Raw genomic sequence first — 24877 nt, forward strand, 5'->3', positions numbered from 1 at the left:
CTACCCAATTTTTAGATGGTCGGTGACAGTGATGACCATTTCAGTCATATCTGAATCCACATAACATCTAATTCCGTCTATATGCATATGACAAATATAACTTGCACCCTTGCACAGTATAAATAAAAAGGGAAAAAAAGTGTTTTTTTCTATACTTTTCCTTTGAAAACTGAACAGTAGGAAACACTCCTTACACAGCTCTCTGGAATACTGGATTCTGGTCAACCATCAATGCGATGCTGTGTATCAGACTGGCACTACGCAACTGGCGCCATCTTGTGTCTCAGTTAACCAACGTGTTGAAGCTAATATTCATCTTGTTGCTGGCCTGACTGGTCTCTATATTGTAGCTGACTTTTTTTCCCTTTCCTGGCAGAAGCTTTATGATGATATGGAGCCCCTTACTGGTGATGGAAAATATATAAGATATGGAAGGAAAAAATATATTTCAATGCCTTTGCATTCCCCCAAACAAGTTTGTGTCTTCCTCCCATCTCATATTTTGATGATATACAGGTAAAATGATAAAAATTGTATTTAATTTAACCTTAAATCTATGTTTGACATTTATTTGGCAAGTAACTGTGTAATAAGCGGGATAGTGTACAGTCAACCGCTCATTATCACCAGTATTATTAATATTATAATATTTATTCACATTTTGCTTTTCATTTTAGTTTGTCCGTTTCCATTTTAGCTGCTGCCATTTTGCAACGATTGTTTTGTACACTGTAATGGATTATAAGATAACAAACAGATACGATTTTAAAACGGTTTCATCTCGAATTAATATATCTATTACTAATTTACTAAATTAATGTATATATTACTATTGACGTGGCGGACTGTTGTTTAATAAGTGGTATGACTGTACCGTATCCCTAAAATGTCCGTCTAGTTTGAACTCGCCGCTTGCTAGCAACTGCTTTCTTCTCGGAAGCTTTGCGTTTGAAGACCTAATAAATATTTAACTCACGGCAATATAATATCGGTGTACTTATGTGGCAAGTAGCCGTGTAATAAGCAGGATAATGTTTGTTATCGCAGAATAAACCCCTTCAGGCTGACGCGAGACCTGATCACCCTGTCAGGGTTTATTCTGAGATAACAACCGGCTGGATGTACGTGATCCCTTACATAATAACCGGCTGTACATCGTCCCTTTTCTAAAGTGCCAGCACAAAACACAGTATTTTTGGATTATTACTTATTGAGCTGAGTTTTTTTCAACCTCAAATCAGAGCTAAAAATGCCAAACGAATGTTGTCCAAACTGATCAGAGCATTGGTTTTTCCAAATCTAGCTGATATGAAATTGCATGTCGTTATTGTGTTAGCTAGCCGTGGTATATAAACTGCGAAACAGAACAGGTTCCCACAGACACAGTAGAATCAGTAAATCAAACATCATACTGATAAAAGCGCTCGGATTATGAACACGGAGCCCTTTGGAATCAGAGAAGACTGAAAGACATGGAAACCTTCACCGACCTGGATCTCTAAGGTGAAAAGAACCACTGAATCACACACGAGTCAATCAGGCAAAGAAAGCAAGCGCATGGCTGGTTGCGACTGTACATACAACAGGACGGGGTTTGTGGAGCCCACAAAAAAAAAATCTTTTCAACTGCCCCGTTATCACAAACAAGAGGAAACCAGTAAACAAGTATGTATAAACAAACATCGGTGAGTTCCATTAGAAGGAAAAAGGGCTACTTTTGTTCTCTCTCGCTCTTTTTTTTTCCGTCAAGCACAAGACTGTACGTCATCTTGTTTTGCGAGAGTCAGTTTTCTATGGCAATGCTATAAGTAAATGTTCATGCTGCACTAATATAGTGCAAAATGGAGCCTGAATAGAGAAAGGGGGAAAGGCAGGCCAGAGTTTCTATAGGGGGCGCTAGTGAGCTGCAGTCTTTTACCCTTCTGATCGACGCAGAGGAGGGTCCGGCAGAACATTTCAGCGCTCAAAATGCTTCTAAATTGTGTATTTTGGTTCTCTAAACATGGCACGTCCCAACAGCCACTGACACGTTGCAGGAGCTGACAAGAAGTGCGAGTTTGCTAAACAGGAGACGGGCGTATTTTTGTGCTTCTCAGCAAAAACCTCCCAATTTAATAAGGGTCCTGCAACTTTCCTCCCGAAAGACAAGTCTATGTTACAGAAAGATGTCAATGGCAGAGAGGTGAAGGCAGACTTCCTGAAGAAGATTTTTGAAGAGTTTGTGAAGGCTCTCGTGAAATAAAGTAAAAAAACTCGAACGTAAAAAAAGGAGGGGGGAGAAACGTTATATAAACATGGATCGAGTCTCTCTCTGAGGTTCCATTAGCGGTCTTATAAAAAGCAGTCGGTGAGCTTGCGCGAGTCTCCTTGTTTGAGGCTTGTACCGATGGCCGACTGTGGAAAGAGGCGAGTATCTGGAGTGCGTAGTGAACGTGGTTAGGCTACATGTCAGCGTCGCCGTCGTAAGCCAGAGTCAGAGGCTTGAGTCTGTTGTTCATCTGTCTTCTCTGGGGCTTCTTTGGCTTTTTGCTGTGGAAAAATAAAACAGCTGTTAATACAAAGCAATATCATTTTTGCTTCACAGATGCAAAAAGATAGCAAGATTGGTTACCTGCACATATTGAATCAACTTTGAAGAGATCCGACCTTCTAGAACATCTTATGGCACTGCTTTAAATCTGTGACCTTTATATCTATTGCATCTGTTTGTTCAAGTGTTTTATCAGTTTGCATCATTGAAATGCCTTGCGTTTGTGTTTTGGGGGGTATTTTGTGTTGTTAGATGTCCATGCACTGCTGCTGCTTGCCATGCTTTAGTAAAATACCTTTTTTTATCATGCAGTAGATGAAATTTAGTGTAGCTTATACAACTATAACATTACACACTGCACCAAAGTTATTTCATGATTTATTGAGATAATATTTTAAATTATTTTATTGTTTTTTTAAGTTTTAGAAATTTTGTTGTGCCTTTTCATTATTAGTTTTATATATGTATATATATATGTTTATATAGATTTAAAAAATAATAATATATATTTTTTGTGTTATTTTAGTACGTCAGGTTAAATTAAATGAAAATGAGAAATGTTTCATTGGCAACAATAGCTGTATAATATATCACACACACACACACACACACACACACACACATACACACACACACACACACATATATATATATATAGTATATCAGCTAGTTGCCAATAAAACATTTATAAACATTATTATATTTTTAATGTTTACAGAAAAACAGTCATATTTTGAAAAAAAAAAAATTACAATTTCAAATAATGGTTTTCTATTTTAAGATTCTTTAAAATATTATTTATTTCTGTGATGCAAAGCTGTATTTTCAGCATCATCACTCCAATCTTCAGTGTCACATGATCCTTCAGAAATGATTCTAATGCTGATTTGATACTGTTATTATTATCAGTTGTGCTGCTTAATATTTTTTTTTTGGAACCTCTGATACTTTTTTCAGAATTCATTGATGAATAAAAAGATAAAAAGAACAGCATTTATTCAAAATATAAATCTTTTCTAACAATATAAATCTTCACTATCACTTTTTATTAATTAAGCACATCCTTGGGGAATAACAATATTTATTTATTTAAAAAAAAAAATAATAAAAAAAAAAATAACTGACCCCAAACTTTTGAACCGTAGTATATATTGTTACGGAAGATTTATATTTGAAATGCTGCTCTTTTTTTTTTTTTTTTACTTTTTACTGATCAAAGGATCCTGAAAAAAATATCACAGGTTATAAAAAAGTACATCAGTATTCAATATTGATAATAAATCAGCATAATTTCTGAAGGATCATGTGACGCTGAAGACTGAAGTAATGATGCTGAAAATTCAGCTTTGCATCACATAAATTAATTATATTTTAAAGTATATTAAAATAGAAAACTGGAATAATAGTTCACAATATTACTGTTTATCAAATAAATGGCTTGATAAGCATAAGAGACTTCTTTCAAAAACATTAAAAATGGTAATGTTTCTAAACTTTTGACTAAATGTTAAGTGAAATATATTTTATTTTAAGTAATTAAATTATTTATATAATAACTCAGCACTGCACATTTAAGTGTGCAATGTATTATTTTGCAGCTTTTAAAAGAGAAGTTTCTGCAAAGACATAGGTTAGCGATTATTAATTATGATAAGTAATTAGCTGCCATGCTAACTTTTACAGGAAGCATATGCTTTAGCACTGGAAGGAACAGGGAAGTAGCCAGCAGCACATTCCAGCCCGCTTAACTCTACAAACCAAACTTACCTTAGCGAGTACTATGACACAGAGATAGGGACACATGTCAACACCACATCTTCTAAACCTCAGCGTCACCAATTTAGCTTAAAAGTCATTCTAGCATCAGAAAAACTTTTCTGAACATAGGTTCAACTATCAACATTTATATGTGACCTTCAAGAAACATTATTTTGCATCATTTAATAATAAAAATAATGTGTAAGAAAATGATGAGTATTCATTGATGATGATGGGTGTCAGACCTGACCATCAGGGAGCAGTGTGGGTACAAAAACTGGCTAAAATATTGGCCAAATGGCCAAGTTCTTTATTAGTCATCTTTAGATTTGTATGGATACACTGCAAAAAATCCTATTCTTAATGAGTAGTCGAGTCCTATTTTCCCAGTTTCAACATCTAAAAATTCTTGAAACAAGATAAATTTACTTGAGAAGCAACAGTGCATTATGGAGTGATTTAACAGACGAAATTATATAAATAGATATATAATTAAATTATTAAACATGTCATGGAATGCTGGAATGTATTTGTTGGTGTATTCAATTTTGCATAGTTAAAAATGTATTTTATGGCGCATGTCAGGTGGCATTGCATGTTCAGGCAAATAAATAAAAAAAAAGCATTTCATGCCTATTAACTTACGCTTACATTACAGTATTTTTATTTATAACAACATTCCACGACAAACTTAGTAATTTCATTACGTATTTATTTGATTTGATCTGGTAAAATCACACCATACAGATTTTTATAGAGAATGTGTCTTGCATTTTGCAGGTTATTTCCACTTGTTGTAAGTATAAACAACTTAAAAACAAATTATTTCTTCTCAGATTTATATAGGTTTTTTATTATCTAAAAAAAAAGTAAAGTAGTGTACTATTATATAAAGCTACACGATTGATCTTCATTCTGTTTCTAGCGGTTGAACTACCAGCTCACCTCCTCCAAACAGCTCCTTGTGATTGGTCAGAAAGGCACATGTGACAGTGAGAAGGCATAGGTGATGGACATGATTGGCCACAGGGCAAGGCCATGAGAGATGAGACTGAGCTGAGAGCTCTAGTGGAACTGAGTCTCAATGTGCTGACAGTCAGGACAGGTATATATCAGCTCTTGGTCGTTGGGTCCGACCCAAACCACAGAGGAAAGGGAAGGGTCCGGGCTCGGAGGAGAGCGCCGGGCCAGCATACAAAAACTGATAGGTATGAAGGGGTTAGGGAGACAAATGAAGAAGTGAGAAAAATGGAAAAAGAATGACAATTGAAAAAAAAGAAGCTTTTTTAAAATCAGTATTTTTGTCTTGTTTTCAGTTCAAACATAAGCATATACTTGACTTATATAAAATATATTTTGATTTAAGTTTCTTACCCCATGGGTGATGATTTTTCTTATCTACAGCATACATTTAACAGGATTTAGTGAGGTTTATTCTTACAAAACAGGAAAAATAATAATAATATTTTATAATATATTCCCTGAAAGTACAGTTGTATTATTAACGTTTTAACTAGGATGTTTTAGTGGAAAACTAGACAAAAATATTGATTAGGAAAATGTAAAAGTAGTGTAAATGTAAAAGGATTTTTGCAGTGCAGGGCAAAGTAACTTAGATGTAACTAAAGATGAATAGAATAAAGCAGATGATTTATGAAAGGATCAAAATGTCTAGTTTGATGTTATATCAAATGTTCTTACCAGGCTAAATAAGTCATGGAGACGATGAACACTAGCAGTACAAAAGCTCCAGCTGCCACACCATACACCCAGGTCTTCAGTTTGCCATCTGTGCAGATACACACACACACACACACACATCAACACAATGATACAGCTGCATCTCAGCTGCTTATAACAAAGACAACAGACAAAAACTAGTCAGAGCCATTCTCCCCTACCTGCTGGGAACACCCTTCCTTTTTTGGACCTTCATATGTTATTGTGGCCTCAAAAATGATTTGGACACTTAAAGAGGACATATTATGCCCTTTTTTGCAGCGGTAAAAAACAAACACCTTATTTTAAAAAAATGTTTTACATTGTTGCAGCACCTCTTTTCTCAGTCTGTCAGTAACGCTCTGTTTAGTTCCTATCTCCATGAAGCCCCTCCTTCCGAAAAGCACAATGTGCTCTGATTGGTCAGCTGGACCAGTGTGTTGTGATTGGTCAACAGCTTTGAGCGTGTTTCGGAAATGTCACGTCTCTTAACATAACCGCAAGTTTCAACGCGCTACTAACGCAACCCAAATAAGCCTCAGCCCTTTTTTTCCCCCCGTATGTCTTGGCCGGGAATTATCTAAAATGAGGAATATTGTGACGTGTATGTTCCCGGAAGAAAACTCAAGACCACAACGGAGGCGTTTCAGGGAGTTCAGAAACTGCGCACTGATATAGAGAATAATTCCCTTTGGAGTGACTTTGTGCTTTGTAACTTTGCAGGCCTTTTAATGCTCAAACAGCAACATTGCACACTAAAGAAAGCTCAAAATGTCAAAAAGAATAATAGATCCCTTTGAATAAAATCTGAATTTCATTGCATTGATGCCAAAATACCAAACCAAGTGGCATATGCAAACAAATCATGCATCATTTTTCAATTAACCTTCAATCTATGGGCCACATGGTGTAGTTCGCATGGATATATTCCGTTTAATTTGAAGACAAGAAAGTGAAACTGTGAAAATATGTGAAAATATGAGTCTTTGCACCCATTCAGAGCTTTGTTCTCCCCAAACTCACCAGGTCCGAAGGGCTGCAGGAACCAGGTGCGTCCTGCACGACCGGGCATGTTGGCGGTGGGCTGAGTGGGGCTGAGAGCTCTGATCGTCTTCACGTCAGCTTTACTGTCTCCTGCGGTGGGGATCTCAAGCACTGGTATGAGCGTACACTGGTCCAACACTCCATCAGACGTCATCACCTCAGTGTAACCCTCCTCGCAGCCGCAGAAACCAGCCTGCAGGGGGAGACATCACACCAGTTACACACGTGGAGCTGTTTACATCAGACAAGCTGCATGCACTATAAAACAATGGAAAACAAAAGTTGTTCAAAAGTTTTAAAAACAATATCTTTATTCAGCAAAGATGCATTCTATTGATCAAACGTGACAGTGAACACATTTATAATGTAGTTAAAAAATCCATTTAAAAAAATGCTGTTCGTTTGCATGTTCTATTCATCAAAGAATCCTGAAACAAATCAAGGTTTCCACAAAAATATTAACTCTTTTCAACACTATTAATAATAAGAAGTGTTTCTTGAGCACCAAAATCAGCATGTTAAAATGATTTCTGAAGGATCATGTGACACTGAAGACTGGAGTAATGATGCACTTTGCCATCATAGGAATAGATTACAATTTAAAAAAAAAAATCAAATAGAAAACAGTGAGTTTCAATTGTAAAAAATGTTTCACAATATTACTGTTTGTACTGTATTTCTGATCAAATAAATGCAGCCTTGGTCAGCATCATACCAAACACAAACAGTTGTGAATGTCTAAATTAACCAGTACTACATTTTATAAATAGACATCAGGTCTGAAACAATTTATTACATTTTATTACACAACGATTTTTTGCAATTTTTATTAGTTTTTTTTATTTATATATATAACGCTTTGTGGAGACAGCATTATTTTGTTATTGTTATAGAATCTTTTTATATTGGGTACTACAACAGAAAAAGACAAGGCATTTCAATATGGATTCATCATTTTTCTCTGACTATATCAAAATTAGCCACTATTAGCATTTTTGGTTTATTGGATATAAGAAGCACAATATAATTTTTCCCCCAAATTCAAACAGCAATCTTTCATGCAAATGTTTTGTCTTTTCTATTGTAAATTAAAATGTTTCAACATCTACTTTTACCTGAAGCATGTAGTCATTTCTAGGTTAGAATAAGATAAGCTGCGATGTGGACCAGACTTGATGCTGTCAGTTCAAAGTATGGCTATGTGAGACTGAATAAAATGGGTCCAGAAAACCATTGATACCTGTTGTTAAAAACACTGACATCTTTCTATTTGTGGCATTCCCCCGGCCTCTAAACTGCCTCTAATTGAATTCACTTTCCGTCTCCTGCGACCATCGCTTAACTTCCTCTGTATTAGTGTCACGTTGTTCTTTCTTCCAGCTAACAGCTACTAAAAATATTTCTGCAGCGTCTAGCTGTGATTTCAAAGATACTGTGCTAGTGCTATTTTAGTGCTTTCCTTGTTCCGAAAAACATCCGGATTGCGTGAATCCTGAAGGCTCTCCATGGCTACGAGTGCATGTTCGAGTGTGGGTGTTGACCAGATACGTCCCAGCACGCGTTCTTCCACTGACAAGCCATTTGGGTCTCCACGAGCATCATCGTTCTGCAGGCCTGAGTGCTTGTGTGCAAATATATGTGGAGAAACCCCCAGGTTCCTGTGGTCTGCAGGGGGTCTCTTATTCCCACTGCAATCTTGGGAGGATATTCGCCCCACACGCAAACACAAGCCTTCGGATCGGCCCGTTCACGGAAGCACCGGGGGCTTTTGCATCTCTGCAGACGGGCGCAAGAGAGCAGGTCCAGATGTAGCAGAAGAATCTGATATAAATACAGTCAGATTCTACTCACAGTAGAGGGATTCTCTTCACACCGGGAGACACGGTTTAGATACACTCACAATCATATCGATTTCACACAACATGTAGTTCATATGCAATGGGGGTGAAAAAATTCGCACGCTGGAGGAGATATGTAGTAGCTCACAATGAATGTGTGCATCTAGGATTATCTTCAAAGGAACAAGTTGAATATAGGGGGGAGTGGGGTAAATTGAGCCACCCTGTTTCCAGGGAACTGTACATATTTTTTTGGCTGTCAGACCGATGCTGAATGCCAAAATGTATAGTGCATCATTGGGGAGAGACAACTATATGTTTACGTGAACAAGCCAGTGTTTGATTGGTTCTGTAGACTAGATTTAGATTTTTTTTATTGCTATTAAGGTAAGTTTAACTGTTTTGTCAATGATGTTTTGAAGAGTCCTAGAAGAGTCATTTTAAAGAAATGAAAGAAAACAATTTAGAACGCTGCAAAAGAATACAATATCGAATACATGACAATAATAAAATAAAAGTTAGCTCTATTCATTTGAATTGTAATTAGTGTTGTCGAATCGATTAATTGAAATGAATCGCATCTAACATATATAACATTATATATATATATATATATATATATATATATTAGGGCTGTCAAATGATTAATCACGATTAAATTAATCACATCCAAAATAAAAGTTTTTTTTCATAATATATGTGGGTGCACTGTGTATAATTATTTTGTATATATATATAAATACACACACATGCATGTATATTTAAGAAAAAAGTATTATTTATATATAAAATATTTATATATAATATAAATTATATATAAATCTATATACAGTATATACATGAAAATATTTCTTAAATATATACAAGCATGTGTGTGTATTTATATATATAAAATAATTATGCACAGTGCACCCACATATATTATGTAAAAAAACCTTTTATTTTGGATGTGATTAATCACGATTAATCATTTGACAGCCCTAATATATATATATATATATATATATATATATATATATATATATATATATATGTGTAAATGTGCGTGTGTGCATATATAAATATATTTATACGTTTATTTCATTACAACTAATTTGTTCTATTAATTGTTCCAGTTCTATTTATTACATGTTCTGTGGATAATGTTTGGAAATTACAGTACGACCTAAAAGAGTAAGACATTTTAACCAAATTAAATTAAAGAAAACTATTAAAAACGTTGCAAATGACATTATTAAAATAAAATATAATAAAATATTGAAATAAAATATATATATATTAAAGAAATTGCAACATCTTACCACGCTCTGCCCAACTGTATATGTCCATAAACACATTAATAATTTATTTAGAGGATCTTACAGTCAAATCAAAGGCATAAGCAAGCATAAAAACCTTCAAACACACCAACCACTCCAAAACAGCCATCCAGAATAATATAAGCTTTCAACTGATAGTGCCATATCTTCCCTAAGGTGTTTTATTTGGCCTGCACTGATCTCTACTGCAGTATAAGTGTGACTGATTCTAATGCCGTCTGACATTGGTCACAGTGCTTGAGAAAGCCCATGCAAAGGGCTAACACTGTTATTTTTTATCAGCAAAAGACTGAACAGTAAATAGGGTTTGATAGTGTCCATCTAAAGTTATTAAGATGGTAGCTGTTGATAAGCGGATATCAAATCTTCCAATTACAACCGGTGCAGTTGGTCCTCATGTTTCATCATTTCCCATTATACATTCCAGCACTAACTCTCCTGAAGGAAGTCGAATCCTGCTGTATTGAATATCCATAAAGCCTGTTTGCAGTCTGCCTGCATCCCAGCATCACACCTCAGGAGACATAAACATGATGCACACATACTAACCTCAGTGCAGATTGAGCGAGGTTTGTCGCAGGCTGGGTCACATGACCTGTCTGACACCGGCTCGCTTGTCAATGGGCATCCACCTGCAGGGAAAGAGTTCAAAGTTTTATATTGTTTAATGACAGTGACACACGCACACACAAAGAAGCACATGCCCATTTTCAGCCAGTGTATTTTCCTGGAGGCAGGAGGCATCAAAGACTCTCTATTCTGTTGCTCTCCCACATTCATCCCCCCCCCCCCCCCCCCCTCCCCCTCCCCCTCCCCCCTCTCTCTGGAAATGCAAAACACAGCCAAGCACACTTCACTCCAATTTAATCCATGCTTAAATCCTCTCGTGTTATGATATTACTGATGTGTTAACTGATATGCATGAGGCAGTAAAGAAAATGTGAGTGGTGCTTGGCCGTGCAAAACTCAATGTCAATATGGGCGGACTATCTTTCGAGGGTAGTAGTAGTATAGACTTGTAATGCCATGTCAGCAGATGAGACTAGAGTTACAAAATATACAAGTGTTGCATAAATACAATACAAATAAAAGACAAACAAAAAGAAAGAAAGAAAAATACAGCAGGTAAGATTATACGAGATGTTTCACATTTACATATTATACAAATTCTGGTAAAATCTTACTAAAGTCTTTAAGTGAGCTTAAAATCATTCAAATGTTTCATTAAAAATTACATTAAAATGTTGTCTACTTGCATTAAAAGCAAGACAGTCCAATACAATGTTTCCCCTTTCTGAGGGACCTCTCCCTAAATTATATATTGTTGATATATATATATAAAAATGTGCATGCATATATAAAATATAATGTGGATTCTATAAAAAAAAAAAAAAAAAAAAAAAGTGTACTTATTTTCTTCCCACCATTAGTACTGTTAGACATGGAAACCCATTTCCGCCACATTATAATAATAAAAAAATAAAAACGTAATTTTTAAAAGTCTTAATGTCTACTTCCTATGTCAACTCAAGATCTTTTTATCTCATAATTTTTACTTTTTGTCAAATTCAACATTATTGTTGAATAGCTCACAATTGACTTTTTATCTCATAATGTCAACATTTTATCTCATAATGTCAACATTTTATCTCATAATTTTGACGTTATCTCATTGACATAGCATCTTATAATTTCAACTTTTTATCTCATAATCATGACTTATGTCATAATAATTATGATTTACAAAATTTGAGATTTTTTTCTTATTTAGCAGATATGAGCTTCCATAATTAGGTGTATAAACAAAAGAAAAACATAAAACTGGCGGTCAATAGACTAAAATAATTAGAGTTAAGATTTAAAGCAGAATTATTATTATATTATTATGATATATTATTATTATATAACATTGATTTAATAGATTTGTATTCATTAAATAAAATATTGAATTATTTTGTATTCATTAAATTAAATATTATTTATATATTTGTTTATTATATAAAAAAATATATTTCCTTTATAATTTTATATTATTTTCTCCAAACCTTTTTAGAGGCCCAGAAGTGCACCTTTGTGGCCCAGTGTTTTCTAGAGCATTACTAGGATGTTCTCGGTGGTTGCTAAGGTGTTCTGAGGGGTTACTCATTTCCTACCATTCTCAGTCTCTATTATATTCTGCTCCCTAGATATTCATGCGTGGGCTACTCCGTCAATGTACGTCTATGGGATTTTGGCCCATTTTATCATCAGCCAACGCAATTAAAAATGATCCTCTTCTTGGCTCGCCTATGTGTACGATCTCAACATCCTTTCGCTCACCTCTCTACAAATCGCAGCCTGTGGGAATCAACTGGATCTATAAAAGCACTGAAATAGGCAGCCGACGGCCAGTGCACTGGTGTTATTTTCTCTAAGCTGGGATGAATCAATACATCCAATCAACAATGGGAGCAGTGAAATAGAACTGCTCCTCGATTCCGGAACAACTCTAGATTGCTGCTGCCAGGTAAAATGACAATTGTAAAGTCCTCAACCAGCACCGGAGAGCTGGTTACAAGGTGATGCTTGTAAAACGTAAAAAAAAAAAGAATTTAACGTTTTTTTTTTTCTCTCTCTTAGTGTACAATTTCATCATTAGCAATAAGATAAAGCTATTGGCGTGTTAAAAGATCTCAGTTTTAAAGGTGCAGCATAAACTGTAAGCATCTGCAGAAACATGTTTACCAATTAGCAGCTTGTATGAATATTCATACCGCTGCACACCTTAATGTAACTCATGAATATGCATAAACGGGGACCTGGTTGCTGTAGAGGGATTGGTTACAGCCTTAGAAGTTCTGCTGCCCTGTTCTGCCAATCAAAAGTGACCGGACTCATGTGTGCCATCTGGAACGAGGTCAGTTTGGACGGCTCAACACAGAGGACAAATAAACATTTGAAAATCATAGGGATTGAATCCAAGCCTCTATTTGGCATAACTATGGCATTACAAAGCTCAGCAGAAAATGAAATCTCATTTGTAAATGTATTTATAATGTCCTTCTGCAGAGTGTGAGGGACATGGGCATACTTCTGTTCTCATGTATTTCCACGTCTGCACCAACAGAGAGAGAGAGAGACGGAGAAATACACACACAGACACATTAACACGGGAGGACAGCTGGCATGATGGTGAATGGGATTAAATGTGAGTGTCACATTGTCATGGATTAAAAGCATATTTCCATTAAGTATATACAGATGAATAAGAGGAGACATCGTACACTTCAGCCTTCATGACAGGAAATGACAGCACGGGACGTCAACTTTATCTCAAACCCCGGTCTGTCATCAAACACTCTCTGGGGAAAGATTATTGATGCTTCTGTCAAAGTAATGGTTTCATTTTTTCTCTAAATATCGAAAGAGATACAGGGTGGTTTATCTCTACTTCTACAATTTGTGCACCTTGGGCTGCAACTCTGTTTTCTTCTGTCCTTTATTTTTTTTAAAGAACATGATTATAATTATTTTTTTATTAATTTCAAACACACACCTGTGACGTTTAATCCATCAGAGCGCTGGCACCAGACTTGACGAGATGAGCCTTTCCATGGACCGTTCATCCATTTGTATTCATAACATTGGCCATCTTAAAATGCATAAAACAGTATTAACAGTGACACATGGAGAAAAATTATTTCAAAACCTTAACCCCTTAAGTTGCACCATAGACATTACATATTTAAAACAGTAATATCCTATACTAAACTAATATTGACAAACTATATATCATTTGAAAGCTTACAATCTGTAGTTTTGCATATTTGGTGATTGATTTTCAAAATAAATTACAGAAGAGCCGTAATCTATCAATTTGCAACAAGAATATGTTCATACTCCTAAGGCGTGTTTTAAGACCTAGTGATGAACATGAAAATCATGAAAGAATGGTAGAAACCTCAGTTTGTTTTCATGCCAATAGTTCAAAAGATAACATCCATTCATTTTTTTTTATTTTTAAAAAGGTCTGAAAGTTTTAAATATAAAGAAAAAAATTATAGATTCACCATTTGTGATGCGGCAGCGAGCTATAACGCACATGCATGTTATTTTTATGTGATTATTGAGGTTGAATTCATATCAAAATTTGCCAAACTTCCCCTACTACTTCTGAATAGGATCCCTACTTCATAAATTGTATGAAAATTGTGGAAATAATGGTTCATATCACTCATAACACATATGGAAATGGAGGCGCCCTTATATGGGCAGTAATGGAGTCTGGTTGTCATCTAATGAAAAAGTTTGGTATTGCACCCAAACAAAATCGCACTGAAAGCTCATTTTTTGAGATATCAACCTACAGTTTGAAACACAACTTGTTCAGAGTTTTGGCTTTGATTTTCTTGCAGTTTTAGAGTTCACCAGGTTTTGAAAAAATATATTTTATATAAAATATGAATAATTAAATGTTTACATTTTACATTTTCATAACTCTTTTTCTGTTTCACTTTCTTAATTTATTTAACTTCTACAAAAATCTGCCAAATGTCTTCTTTAAAACAAGACCAATCTTACATCTACATTCCAAAGCATTCTTGAATTACAACCATTTAAGTTCGGATTGTGCATTTTCATGTTTATTCAAAAAAGGGGGCACGACACTTAAGAGGTTAAAACATTATGGTATCTATCTGCATTTTCAGCCCTAAATGCCTTGGTTTTGACTCACCTGTACATGGTCTGGCTTCCCATTCCTGTTCTGGGCACTGAAGAAGGTTCTCGGGTTCCTGAGCTAGAACGGCACGAGAACGCACCTGCACCGAACCGAAGCCCAGATCATCCCCGCTGATACAGCTCAGCTGACACGGGCTCCACACAGTCCAGTCTGTCAGGTAACACTCACCTGGCCAACACATCAACATCTCTGTTAGAAAATTATTGGGTGATTGATATGACTGCCATAGTTACTTGGATAGATTAAAGCAAGCTTTTCTTTCATGATTCACAATAAATACTTTTTGTTTTGTTGCAATCTTTTTTATATTTTTTAAAAGGATCTATAATGGCCTTTTTCAAAGTCTTGATTTTGTTTTGGGGTCCACTAGAATAGGTTTTCATGCTTGAATTTTCAAAACCAGCTTATGTTTCACATATTTTACATTGTTGCAGCACCTCTCTTCCCAGCCTGTCAGTAACGCTCTGTTTAGTTCCTGTCTCTATGAAGCCCCTCCTTCTGAAAAGCGCAATGTGCTCTGATTGGTCGGCTGGACCAGTTTGTTGTGATTGGTCAACCGCTTGGAGCATGTTTCAGAAATGCCACGCCCCTTACCATAACCGTGAGTTTCAACGCGCTACTAACGCAACTCGACCAGGGCTCGCCCCTTTTATTTTACGGATGCATTTTATTTTGCGGATTTCCAAAGCGGAAATTATTTCAATTAGGAATATTGTGACGTGTTTGTTCCCAGAAGAAAACTACATTCGAGGCATTTCAGGGAGTTCAGAAACAATGTGAAGTGTGCACTGATATGTACTTTGCAGACCTTTTTCATGCTCAAACAGCAACATTACACACTAAAGAAAGATGAAAATGTAAAAAATAACCCCTTTAAATTTAAACTGTGTGACAGCTATAAGCATGAATTTTGCTGAAAAATTATTTAAATGGTGCTGAGAGTTCTAGAGTATTATTGGTAGCTGAAGGCATAATTCAAATTCACCAAAATATTTAATAAACAAATAAACTTTGCAGAAGACAAGCGTTTCAAATCTACAGAAGTCCATAGGGATTTCCGAGGAGCTCCGCGGGCACAGATTCTGTGTGGGCCTAGTGATTCATTAAGAGATTTCAATCTAAAACCCTAAAGAACGAAAAAGTTTCCGCATTATCAACCTACTGGGTCTAAAACTAACAAATTCCGCTTGTGGGCTTTCTTTTTAATATTAAGGATATTAAGATAATATACCTAAAACTCCACTTTCACGTTTTTTTTTAAGCGTGTGTGATCTCAGGGTGTTTTTTCAACAGAAGTAGGTCAGTCTGTCCTGTTGTCATAGCAGTGCTGATTTGTGAATATTTCCCCGAGTATTAATTATTCATAACGTTGTCCTTCCATGAATCCCTAATCCTATGATCGTGATTATCAGAGCACGTGCGCAGCGGAAAGCCAGAGGCAGATGTGACACCTGAGTTCACAGAGTACACTCTAATATGTGTGTGAATAGCTGATGAGGTTTCACAACAGAGGGATGAATATTCACATGTGAAGCTGGGCATCATCAAGAAACATTTGTGTGAAAAGAGAAAAGAACGAGAGAGATCGTAATAGAACAAAACAGAGGGAAGACACAGAGGGAGCGCAGCAGTAGGTCACAGCTGGAGTTTTATAGATGGGGGCGAGACGGGATGTGTACCAGGGAGCTACACTTCAAGATCGAAGAATGATGGGGTCAAAGGTCAATGCGGGTGAAGGACTATGCGACTTTCTAAAGAAAGCTTCACGTAACTTACCCTAACACAACACAAATCTGCACTGACACGCTGGTGTGACGTCACCGTTACTGTCCCCTTGTACAAATCTCAATCCTACGGGGCCCCTAAAGGGACATGTTGAAGGAAAAAATATGATATGAGATGGGGAAAAATTTGATATCAATCAATGCTTTTGCGTTCTCTTGAAAATAATTGGCGTTCCCCTAAATGTTTGCGTTTCCATGAGAAACTTTGTGTTCGCTCACAAAGGATACAAAAGTTTTGCAAGCAAAAGCAAAGTTTCCTGTAGGAACTCAAAAGCATTGAAGTATATTTCATCTCATTTTTTTTTCCATCACCATGTGCCTTTAGGCACTCCGTACAATCCAACCCTCTACTTCTGCCACAAAGGACATGTCAAAATTTTGTCTTACTATCTGTCACTCAAACTCGCTTGCTGAAACGAAATGCTTTAAAAATAATGTCTGAGCAGAAATCTTTGTTTCCATCCTTTTTCTGTGAAATAACAATGGCCATGAAGCCATGAAGTTTAATTCTCCATTTTGAATGAGGTAATATCGCAAGGTATATGAGAGTGTTGAATTGCAGCAGTGTGATGACTCATAAAAGCAGCCTCGTTAATATGACATTTTAGTTCTGACTGATTTATAAAAGTGAGCTGCTAGACAGAGGAATGCGAGATTGCAAGTTTTCTTTAACGCACTCCTATAGACCAGGGTGCAAAAATATAAAGGCAGCTACATATTTTCAAGTATAAAAACCCATTTATACTGACGGAGATAAATATTAAGCATGGTATTTTCCCACTAAACTACATAATAGGCTTTAATCAAATTGTCATTACATCAAATAAAACTGTTATTTTTAATTGTAATAATATTTCACAATATTATTGTTTTTACTGTATTTTTGATCAAACAAAAGCAGCCTTGGGGGGCATAAGAAACTTGTTTCAGAAACATTTAAAAACATCTAACTGACCTGGTAAAGGTAAATTAATAATGTAACAGGAATATCATTTTAACATATTTGCAGGATTTAATGTTACTGATTTGTTTTGCAAATCTGATTTGTAAAGACTGGTAGGAAATCATGAGATTAATATTGATAATTTAATCCTATTAACAGCCCACATTTTTTTTATTAATATTTAAGATTTTATATATAAAATATTTAATTTGATATTTTAATACATTTTAAATTTAATTTATTAAGTGGCAACAGTTGTGCTGCTTAATATTTTTTTTTGTCAAAAACAAAACATTTTTTTGTATCTTTTTTTTGTGTGTTTTTTTTTTTTGTGGTTTCATTAACCTAATTTTGAAAATCCCTGCCCTTGATGTGTGATGCTTAAACTATGTAAACTGAGGTAAACTTTGACTGTGTTCTTTATATATATATATATATTGTCATTTAATTTGGATGTTGTCAGTTCATTCCAGATTTGAAGTTGCTGAACCCAAGCTTCACATCAACATGGCACTTCATTTTCAGTGCTTGCATCAGCAGCATGTTGGCACAGATGAGGCATTAGTTGTTACCTGGGCAGGGCACAGTGCAGGACTCCTGCAGGATGATCTGTTTGTCTCCATCCACTGTCTGCTCCAGGTCTCCACACAGTTCCTCATCCACCATACTGCCCGGATCCTTCCCCGAGCCGTCAGACACGAAGCAGGACACATTCCTAAAGCGCAGGCCTTCTCCACAACGTGCACCCTGAAGAAACACAGAGTTTTGACATTAACAACTACAATTGGACACCAGCTGTGGTGAAAAACAACTTTTTGTAGTCCTAAAGGAGATTGAGGATGGATTCTACACAGAAATGCAGCTTCTTTGGAGCTCTAGACCTGGAAAGGGCAAAACTTCTCATGGTGATACAAAATAAGGGAATAAGAAATCCCAGCATTGTTTTTCAGTCCTTATGTTTCGCACTGTCAGCTACCGGCATTATTTTTTCATAGCTGCTGAAAATCTCTGAAAACATGAGGCACAAGTGCTGGAGACTGCTGAGGGCTGTCAGAAGACACTTTAGAGACAGGCAGCCGAGAACAAAGGCCATAGTCAATATTCTCTCACAGCCTGCACTGTGACGGGAGCATGAGGTATGGGGGGAAGGAGGAAGAGAGAGACAGGAAAAAAGGAGCGGAGAGAGAGGCTGTCTTCTGTCTGTTGTCTTTAATTAAACCCCCTGTTGGGCCCTGAAAGCCAGACTGATGACAGGAGGAAGACGACAGCAGAAATACTGTGGAAAGGCCAAAGCAGGAAAGGATTGGGGAATATTCTACATATCTAAACACTGACGCAGATAACATGAAGTGCTGGTGGTTTGTTATACGGAAGAGTGCCAACCTTATAACAATACTATATCATACACGCTAAGTAATGTGTACTTAATCAGGTTAATTTGCTAGACATTACTTTGTAAATTTAACATCTGCAATGCCTTTTCAAATAAATAATGTGCGTTCATTTTTCCATTTATTTAATGACAATTTATTATTTTGTTTATTTATTCCCAATGACAATTTTCCATTAGTCCAGTCTTCAGTGTCACATGATCCTTCAGAAATCCTTCTAATATGCTGATTTTATGCTCAGGAAATATTTCTTATTATTATAAATGCTGAAAACAGATGAGGTGCCTAATATTTTTTTGCGGAAACCACGATACATTTTTCAGGATCCTCATTAACAGATTAATAGAAAGTTCAAAAGAACAGCATTTAACTGAAATAGAAATATATTGTAACATTAATATTCTAAATGTCTATACTGTCATTTTCATTTAAAGCATCTTTTCTGAAAATAATATATCCCCCCCTCCCCATCCTAAAAAAATAAAATGTATGTGTCTGATATACTGTTTCACATGATCCTGGTTTATAAATATAAAGTTACATATAGTCAAGGATCGACATCTACTACAAAAGTTTCTTAAATATTTAATTCAGCTTTTAGTCCCAGCTGAGCGAATCATGAGCAAACTCACCTCAGATTTGCATGGAGACCAGGCGCTGTACCTCCAGCTGTAGCAGGGTCTAACAGGACAGGGCTTCCACTGTTCCAGCTGTGAGGAACACGGCCGTCCATCTCCCTGAGAGGCCTGGATCACAGTTCTCCTCCTCCACAGCTTCCCTACAAGAAAGATTGAAGAAAAGAGATATTTTTGAGATGCTGTATTGCAATATTGTTAAAACCCTTAGGCCTGGGCTTAGATTAAGCCAGGATTAGGCCTTAGTTCAATTAGGACATTCAAGAAATTTTTATAAACATGCCTTAAAAAAAAAAAAAAACAATGGCACTGATTTGAGAAAAACTACCGTCAGATACCTACTGAAACTGAAGTTGATTTACTTAAGGCAAGGTTGTTTCCTCACTTTTTCCTTACTTTTTCTAAGTAAGTCAACTGATCACTGATTATACAGTGTAGCTACTCTGTGGACAGAGGTGTAAAGTCCAGGGGTCAGAAAGTAAAAGTCCTGCCATATGTTTATTCCACCCATGAACTCAGCCAGCTGATTTCACTAATTAGTACTATCTCCTGACTGAAAAACTGTGCTAATTATCAAATCCAGGTGATTGGATCAAAATAGGAGGACTTTTACTTTCTGAACCTGGATTTAACACCTCTGTCTGTGGAATTTAATAGTGAACAAACATGTTTACATTCATTCTCAAGGTCTAACAAATATGTGTAAAGCATTTTCTTCCCCATAAATGGTAAATGGATATTGTGATAAATATTGATATAATATGATATGGAAAACAATATTGTAAAGAATATTTTTGGCCATATCGCCCAGCCCTAGTTTGAGCTCTGTCGTGGTAGCAATATAACACTTTTATACGACATGACCGATGTTATTTCAAATTCACTCTCACACAAGAAGTACAACGCCCTAGTTTTCCTGATGCTCACCGACGAAGATCATATTCATCATCTTATGCTTTAACCTCAAGAAAGTGACTCCTCGGATGAAATAAAGGCTTTTACTGTAAGTGAATCATCTTATGTTACACACACTAATCTCAGGTAACTCAATCTCTCTCCAATGGAATGCCAAAAACGATATGTAACCTGAAAGTCTTTATTTCTGTGTTGTAATGTTCCTTCCTTTCTGTGAATAACTTAATCTGCCAAGCATTTTTCAAGCCTAATTCCAGTCCCTGAAACCACTCTGAATATTCATCTCCCCCCCTCTTGATTTTCTTAAATGGATTCCAGAGGGCTGAGGAGAGGGATGGGGAGAAATGGAGTGTAGACTCTTTCAGGCAGAATGCATCCTGCTGTTTAAAAGTGAAGCCCAGGGGAAGCTTGCAATAAAACTCCACAAGAGCCATTATTTTGCATGGTAGGTGGTAACACAAAGAACTCAATAACAAAACCTTCAAAAACCTTCAAAATGTGTATTATTTAAATTACTAGATGATCCTAGCAAGCACTTAAAGGTATGGATGTATTCTCCAACATTATTTTATTGAGCAAACGAATCAGCATAATACCACTTCTAGAGATCTAATCCTAACTCATAATCATCTTTCTTCGTGGATGGAATTTGAGGTTGGTAAGATTTTTTTAAAAAGTTTTTGAAAGTCTCTACCAAGGCTGCATTTATTTGTCAAAAATAAAGTAAAAACAATAATATTGTAAAATATTATTACAGTTCAACTGTTTTCGATTTTTTTATATATATATATTTCAATATCTAATTTATTCCTGAGATGGCAAAGCTTTAGTGTCACATTTAATGTCATTCAGAAATCATTCTAATATGCTGATTTGCTGCTTAAGTCACATTTCGTATTATTATCAATGTTGATATCAGTTGTTCTGCCTAATATTTTTTTTCCCAGGATACTTTGATGAATACAAAATTCAAAAGAAAATCATTTATTTGAAATCAAATGTTTTTGTAACAATGTAAAAGTCTTTACCGTCACTTTTGGTTCATATAATGCAATCCTTTCAATAAATAAATTAATAAAATAAGGACACAAAAACAAGCACAAAAGTGAAAGCCTATGGTTTGTGAATAAGATACCAGTTTTGGCACTGAAATATATTTCATAGCAAAAGGTCATCAGGCCAAGCAGATTCTGGGCTGGGGTTGGGTAAGACTGTGTCTAATACTAACTTCTTTGCAGTTAGTTTTATTTTGGCTGGATGTACACAACCTCGAAGGGCACCGCTAGGAACTTCGTAATGTTAAACATGATCACAGCCCAGTCCCCGGCTGACACGTTGCCCTAAAGCAAGTTGTACCAGATGCAATTCATCTTCACCGCAGCCTGCCATGATGGACCATCCCTGCGGAGAATCCTCTCTCTCTGAAGCTCTCTGCTTTCCAGCAGCCACAAACCAAATCAACTGCCAGTGCCTTGCATCCTCTTTTTATATGCTGTGTTCAGTTGGGAAAACTATACATACACAAGTGCTTGTGTGCTTTTGTGAGAGTTTTTAGCTGTAGGGATCGCTTATTTTCTCAGTTTTCTCTCTCCCTGTCTCTACTGGTGGCCGAAACGCCAGGTTTAGGGCAAACAGTATAAGCAGCGAGCCATAGGAAAGCCAACGCAAGCTCTTTCGCTCATGGCTCCACTCACAACTGAGTTTTTTGCTTTGAACTACAGTTACTGTTAGATACTGTTTGTCGCACCTAACACTTTAATTTACCTTTACTGACAAAAACAAACACAAAAATTCATGCCTAATTTCATTATGTACAGGTGTGCCAAGTGGGTCAATCACCAGGAATATTAATGTCTAGCACTATTAATCTATAGGAAAATACATAAAAAAAACAATTCCTATAAAGACTATATGCCTCTTCTATGTTGATTTCTGAATTAAAATGAATTTGAATATAATTTGTAGTAGTAAAAAAAAAAAAATGTCAGGGTAATACAACTATGGAAGCCTGTTTCCGTCACGGAATAAAACATTTTAAAAGATAATTGCGACTATTCTGACGTTTTTTTCTCCCAATTCTGACTTTATAACTCACAATTGCGAGTGTATATCATTCAATTCTGAGAAATAAAGTCAGAATTGTGAGATAAAACTCAAAGAAGACTCTGACAGTGCACAGGCACCTGACTGATGAATAGCCATATTGATTGAAAGAAAGAAAGAAAGAAAAATTATTTCATTGCCAAGACATACATACTGGAATAGAGCAGTGTAAATATTGCATAAGGCCATCCTCAACCTTACAGTAGGCTACTTATGACACTCCATGTGACATGATTTCTGTTCAGCAATCAACGATTGTTGTTATGCACTGGGCTAACGTTTGGAGTTTTAATTTGCGGGTAGTTAACGGTACAGTTACTGTGCTGTAACTTTGGCTATTCACTGCATATTCCACAAATGAACGTGCCATAACGGACATGCAATACTAACATGACATTATCACACCAAGTACTCTCATTCACTTAGCCAGCGAATTCCTAGCTAGCAGTTACTAGCGTAAACAAATCGGCGCTAACGTGTACAGAAGGCTTCAGTTGGCTTACTTGAAAAGTCTATGACTTAACGTTTCATGTGACTCGAGAGAGCAGACTCGCCCATTGTGAAAAGCAGCACGTCTTGTTTGCAGACTTTACAAGAGGCAACTCGTGGGGTTTGTCCCCGTTTAATCCATATTTTTTATTTTTCATCTTCGAGCCAACGTTCATTGAGGGTGCTTTGCTTTCACACTGGGAGTTTAGTTCGGAACGGGGCACGGTTCGCATGAAAAATCGGTAATGTGAACGCTGTCATGGGACCCGAGTGCGCACTGGGGTACCGAACCCGAGACTACCTGGAGGAGGTGGCCTGAGTTCGGTTGCTCCCGAACCGTACCGCGGTTCGCGTGAATGTGAAAGCAACACGGACTCGGGTGCGCACTTGTTCAGGAAGTAAAGTGACCTGCGCATGCGTTTTAGCTTATTGTGATGTATTCAGTTAAATAAAACACTTGTTAGGGATGATAGTGTTGATGATTTTACCTTGGATTGAGTGAGCCTGCAGTGTATTCGTGCATTGCGCGTGAAATCAGGGCACCTGATTTGGAAATCCACTGTCTCCTCAAAAGAGTCTGTTTGCAAGCAGAAGGCCACCCTATGTGAGACACGCACAGTAAACCTGTATTGTTCACTCAAATGCGCATAATAGCAGCGAATTAATAAAAAACACAATATTGACCCGCGTTCTGTTTTCTAATAGGGCCGTGCACATTTGCGATGACGTAATATGCATAGAATCAAGTTGAGTGTGAAACCAGACCAACGCTGCGGTGGGGGGTGGGGGGGATGGGCGCCGGGAACAAACGCTCCCGGGCTCGGACCATAGCAAACGAGCCCAGTGTAAAAGCCCCCTCACACTGGGAGTTTAGTTCGGAACGGGGCACGGTTCGCATGCAAAGTCGCTAATGTGAACGCTGTCATGCGGACCTGGCTGCGCACTGGGGTACCGAACCCGAGACTACCTGGAGGAGGTGGTCTGAGTTCTGTTGCATTCGAACCGTACCGCGGTTCGCGTGATTGTGAAAGCAACACGGACTCAGGTGCGCACTTTTTCAGGAAGTAAAGTAACTTGCGCATGCGTTTTAGCTGATTATGATGTATTTAGTTAAATAAAACACATGCAAGGGATGACAGTGTTGATGATTTACCTTGGATGCGAGCGAGAGTGAGTATGCAGTGTATTGAGGCATAGCAAGTGGAATCAGGGCAACAAATGAATGGAAAACCACTGTCTCCTCAAGAGTGCGTTTGCAATCAGCAGAAAGCCAACCCCAACACACAGTAAACCTGTGTTGTTCACTCAGCTGCGCATAATAGCACCAAATTAATAAAAAAAAAACATATTGAACCGTGTTCTGTGTTCTATCATGCGCCGTGCACGTTTGCGATGACGTAAGATGCACGCAAACGCACCAGGAACAATCGTTAACGATTGCCGAACAATGGCGCTCGGGCTCGGACCGCAGCAAACGAGCCCAGTGTGAAAGCACCCTGAAACGACAACCTCCCGGCATAGTGTAGTGGTTTCATGGGGGCGGAGTCACACATGGAAATAGACTGGCACATCGCAGTCACACATGCACAAGCGAGCAGGTTTCATTTTAGACTCTCCAACATTTTATTTCTCCATTTAATAAACAAACTATTCAGTCAGATAGGTATTTGTTGTGAAAGAAATACAGTT

At 36.8% G+C, this 24877-nt stretch overlaps 1 protein-coding gene across 1 annotated transcript in view; it reads right to left on the reverse strand.

Annotated features, from left to right (window-relative positions):
- Positions 1 to 991: 991 nt before the first annotated feature.
- The window catches only part of thsd7aa (thrombospondin, type I, domain containing 7Aa), a 124188-nt gene continuing 100302 nt past the window's right edge, over positions 992 to 24877 (reverse strand). Inside the window, exons 20-27 of the mRNA XM_056257589.1 lie at positions 19679 to 19824; positions 18228 to 18402; positions 14923 to 15096; positions 13744 to 13839; positions 10758 to 10840; positions 7031 to 7244; positions 5990 to 6077; positions 992 to 2529 (exon numbers count right to left, since the gene is read on the reverse strand). Of these exons, the coding sequence (XP_056113564.1) occupies positions 2442 to 2529; positions 5990 to 6077; positions 7031 to 7244; positions 10758 to 10840; positions 13744 to 13839; positions 14923 to 15096; positions 18228 to 18402; positions 19679 to 19824 (1064 nt within the window). The 3' untranslated portion in view covers positions 992 to 2441. The remainder of the gene's footprint in view (positions 2530 to 5989; positions 6078 to 7030; positions 7245 to 10757; positions 10841 to 13743; positions 13840 to 14922; positions 15097 to 18227; positions 18403 to 19678; positions 19825 to 24877) is intronic.

This window comes from Rhinichthys klamathensis, unplaced genomic scaffold (assembly GCF_029890125.1).
Source record: "Rhinichthys klamathensis goyatoka isolate OS25496 unplaced genomic scaffold, OSU_Roscu_1.1 h1tg000140l_1, whole genome shotgun sequence".
NCBI lineage: Eukaryota > Metazoa > Chordata > Actinopteri > Cypriniformes > Leuciscidae > Rhinichthys > Rhinichthys klamathensis.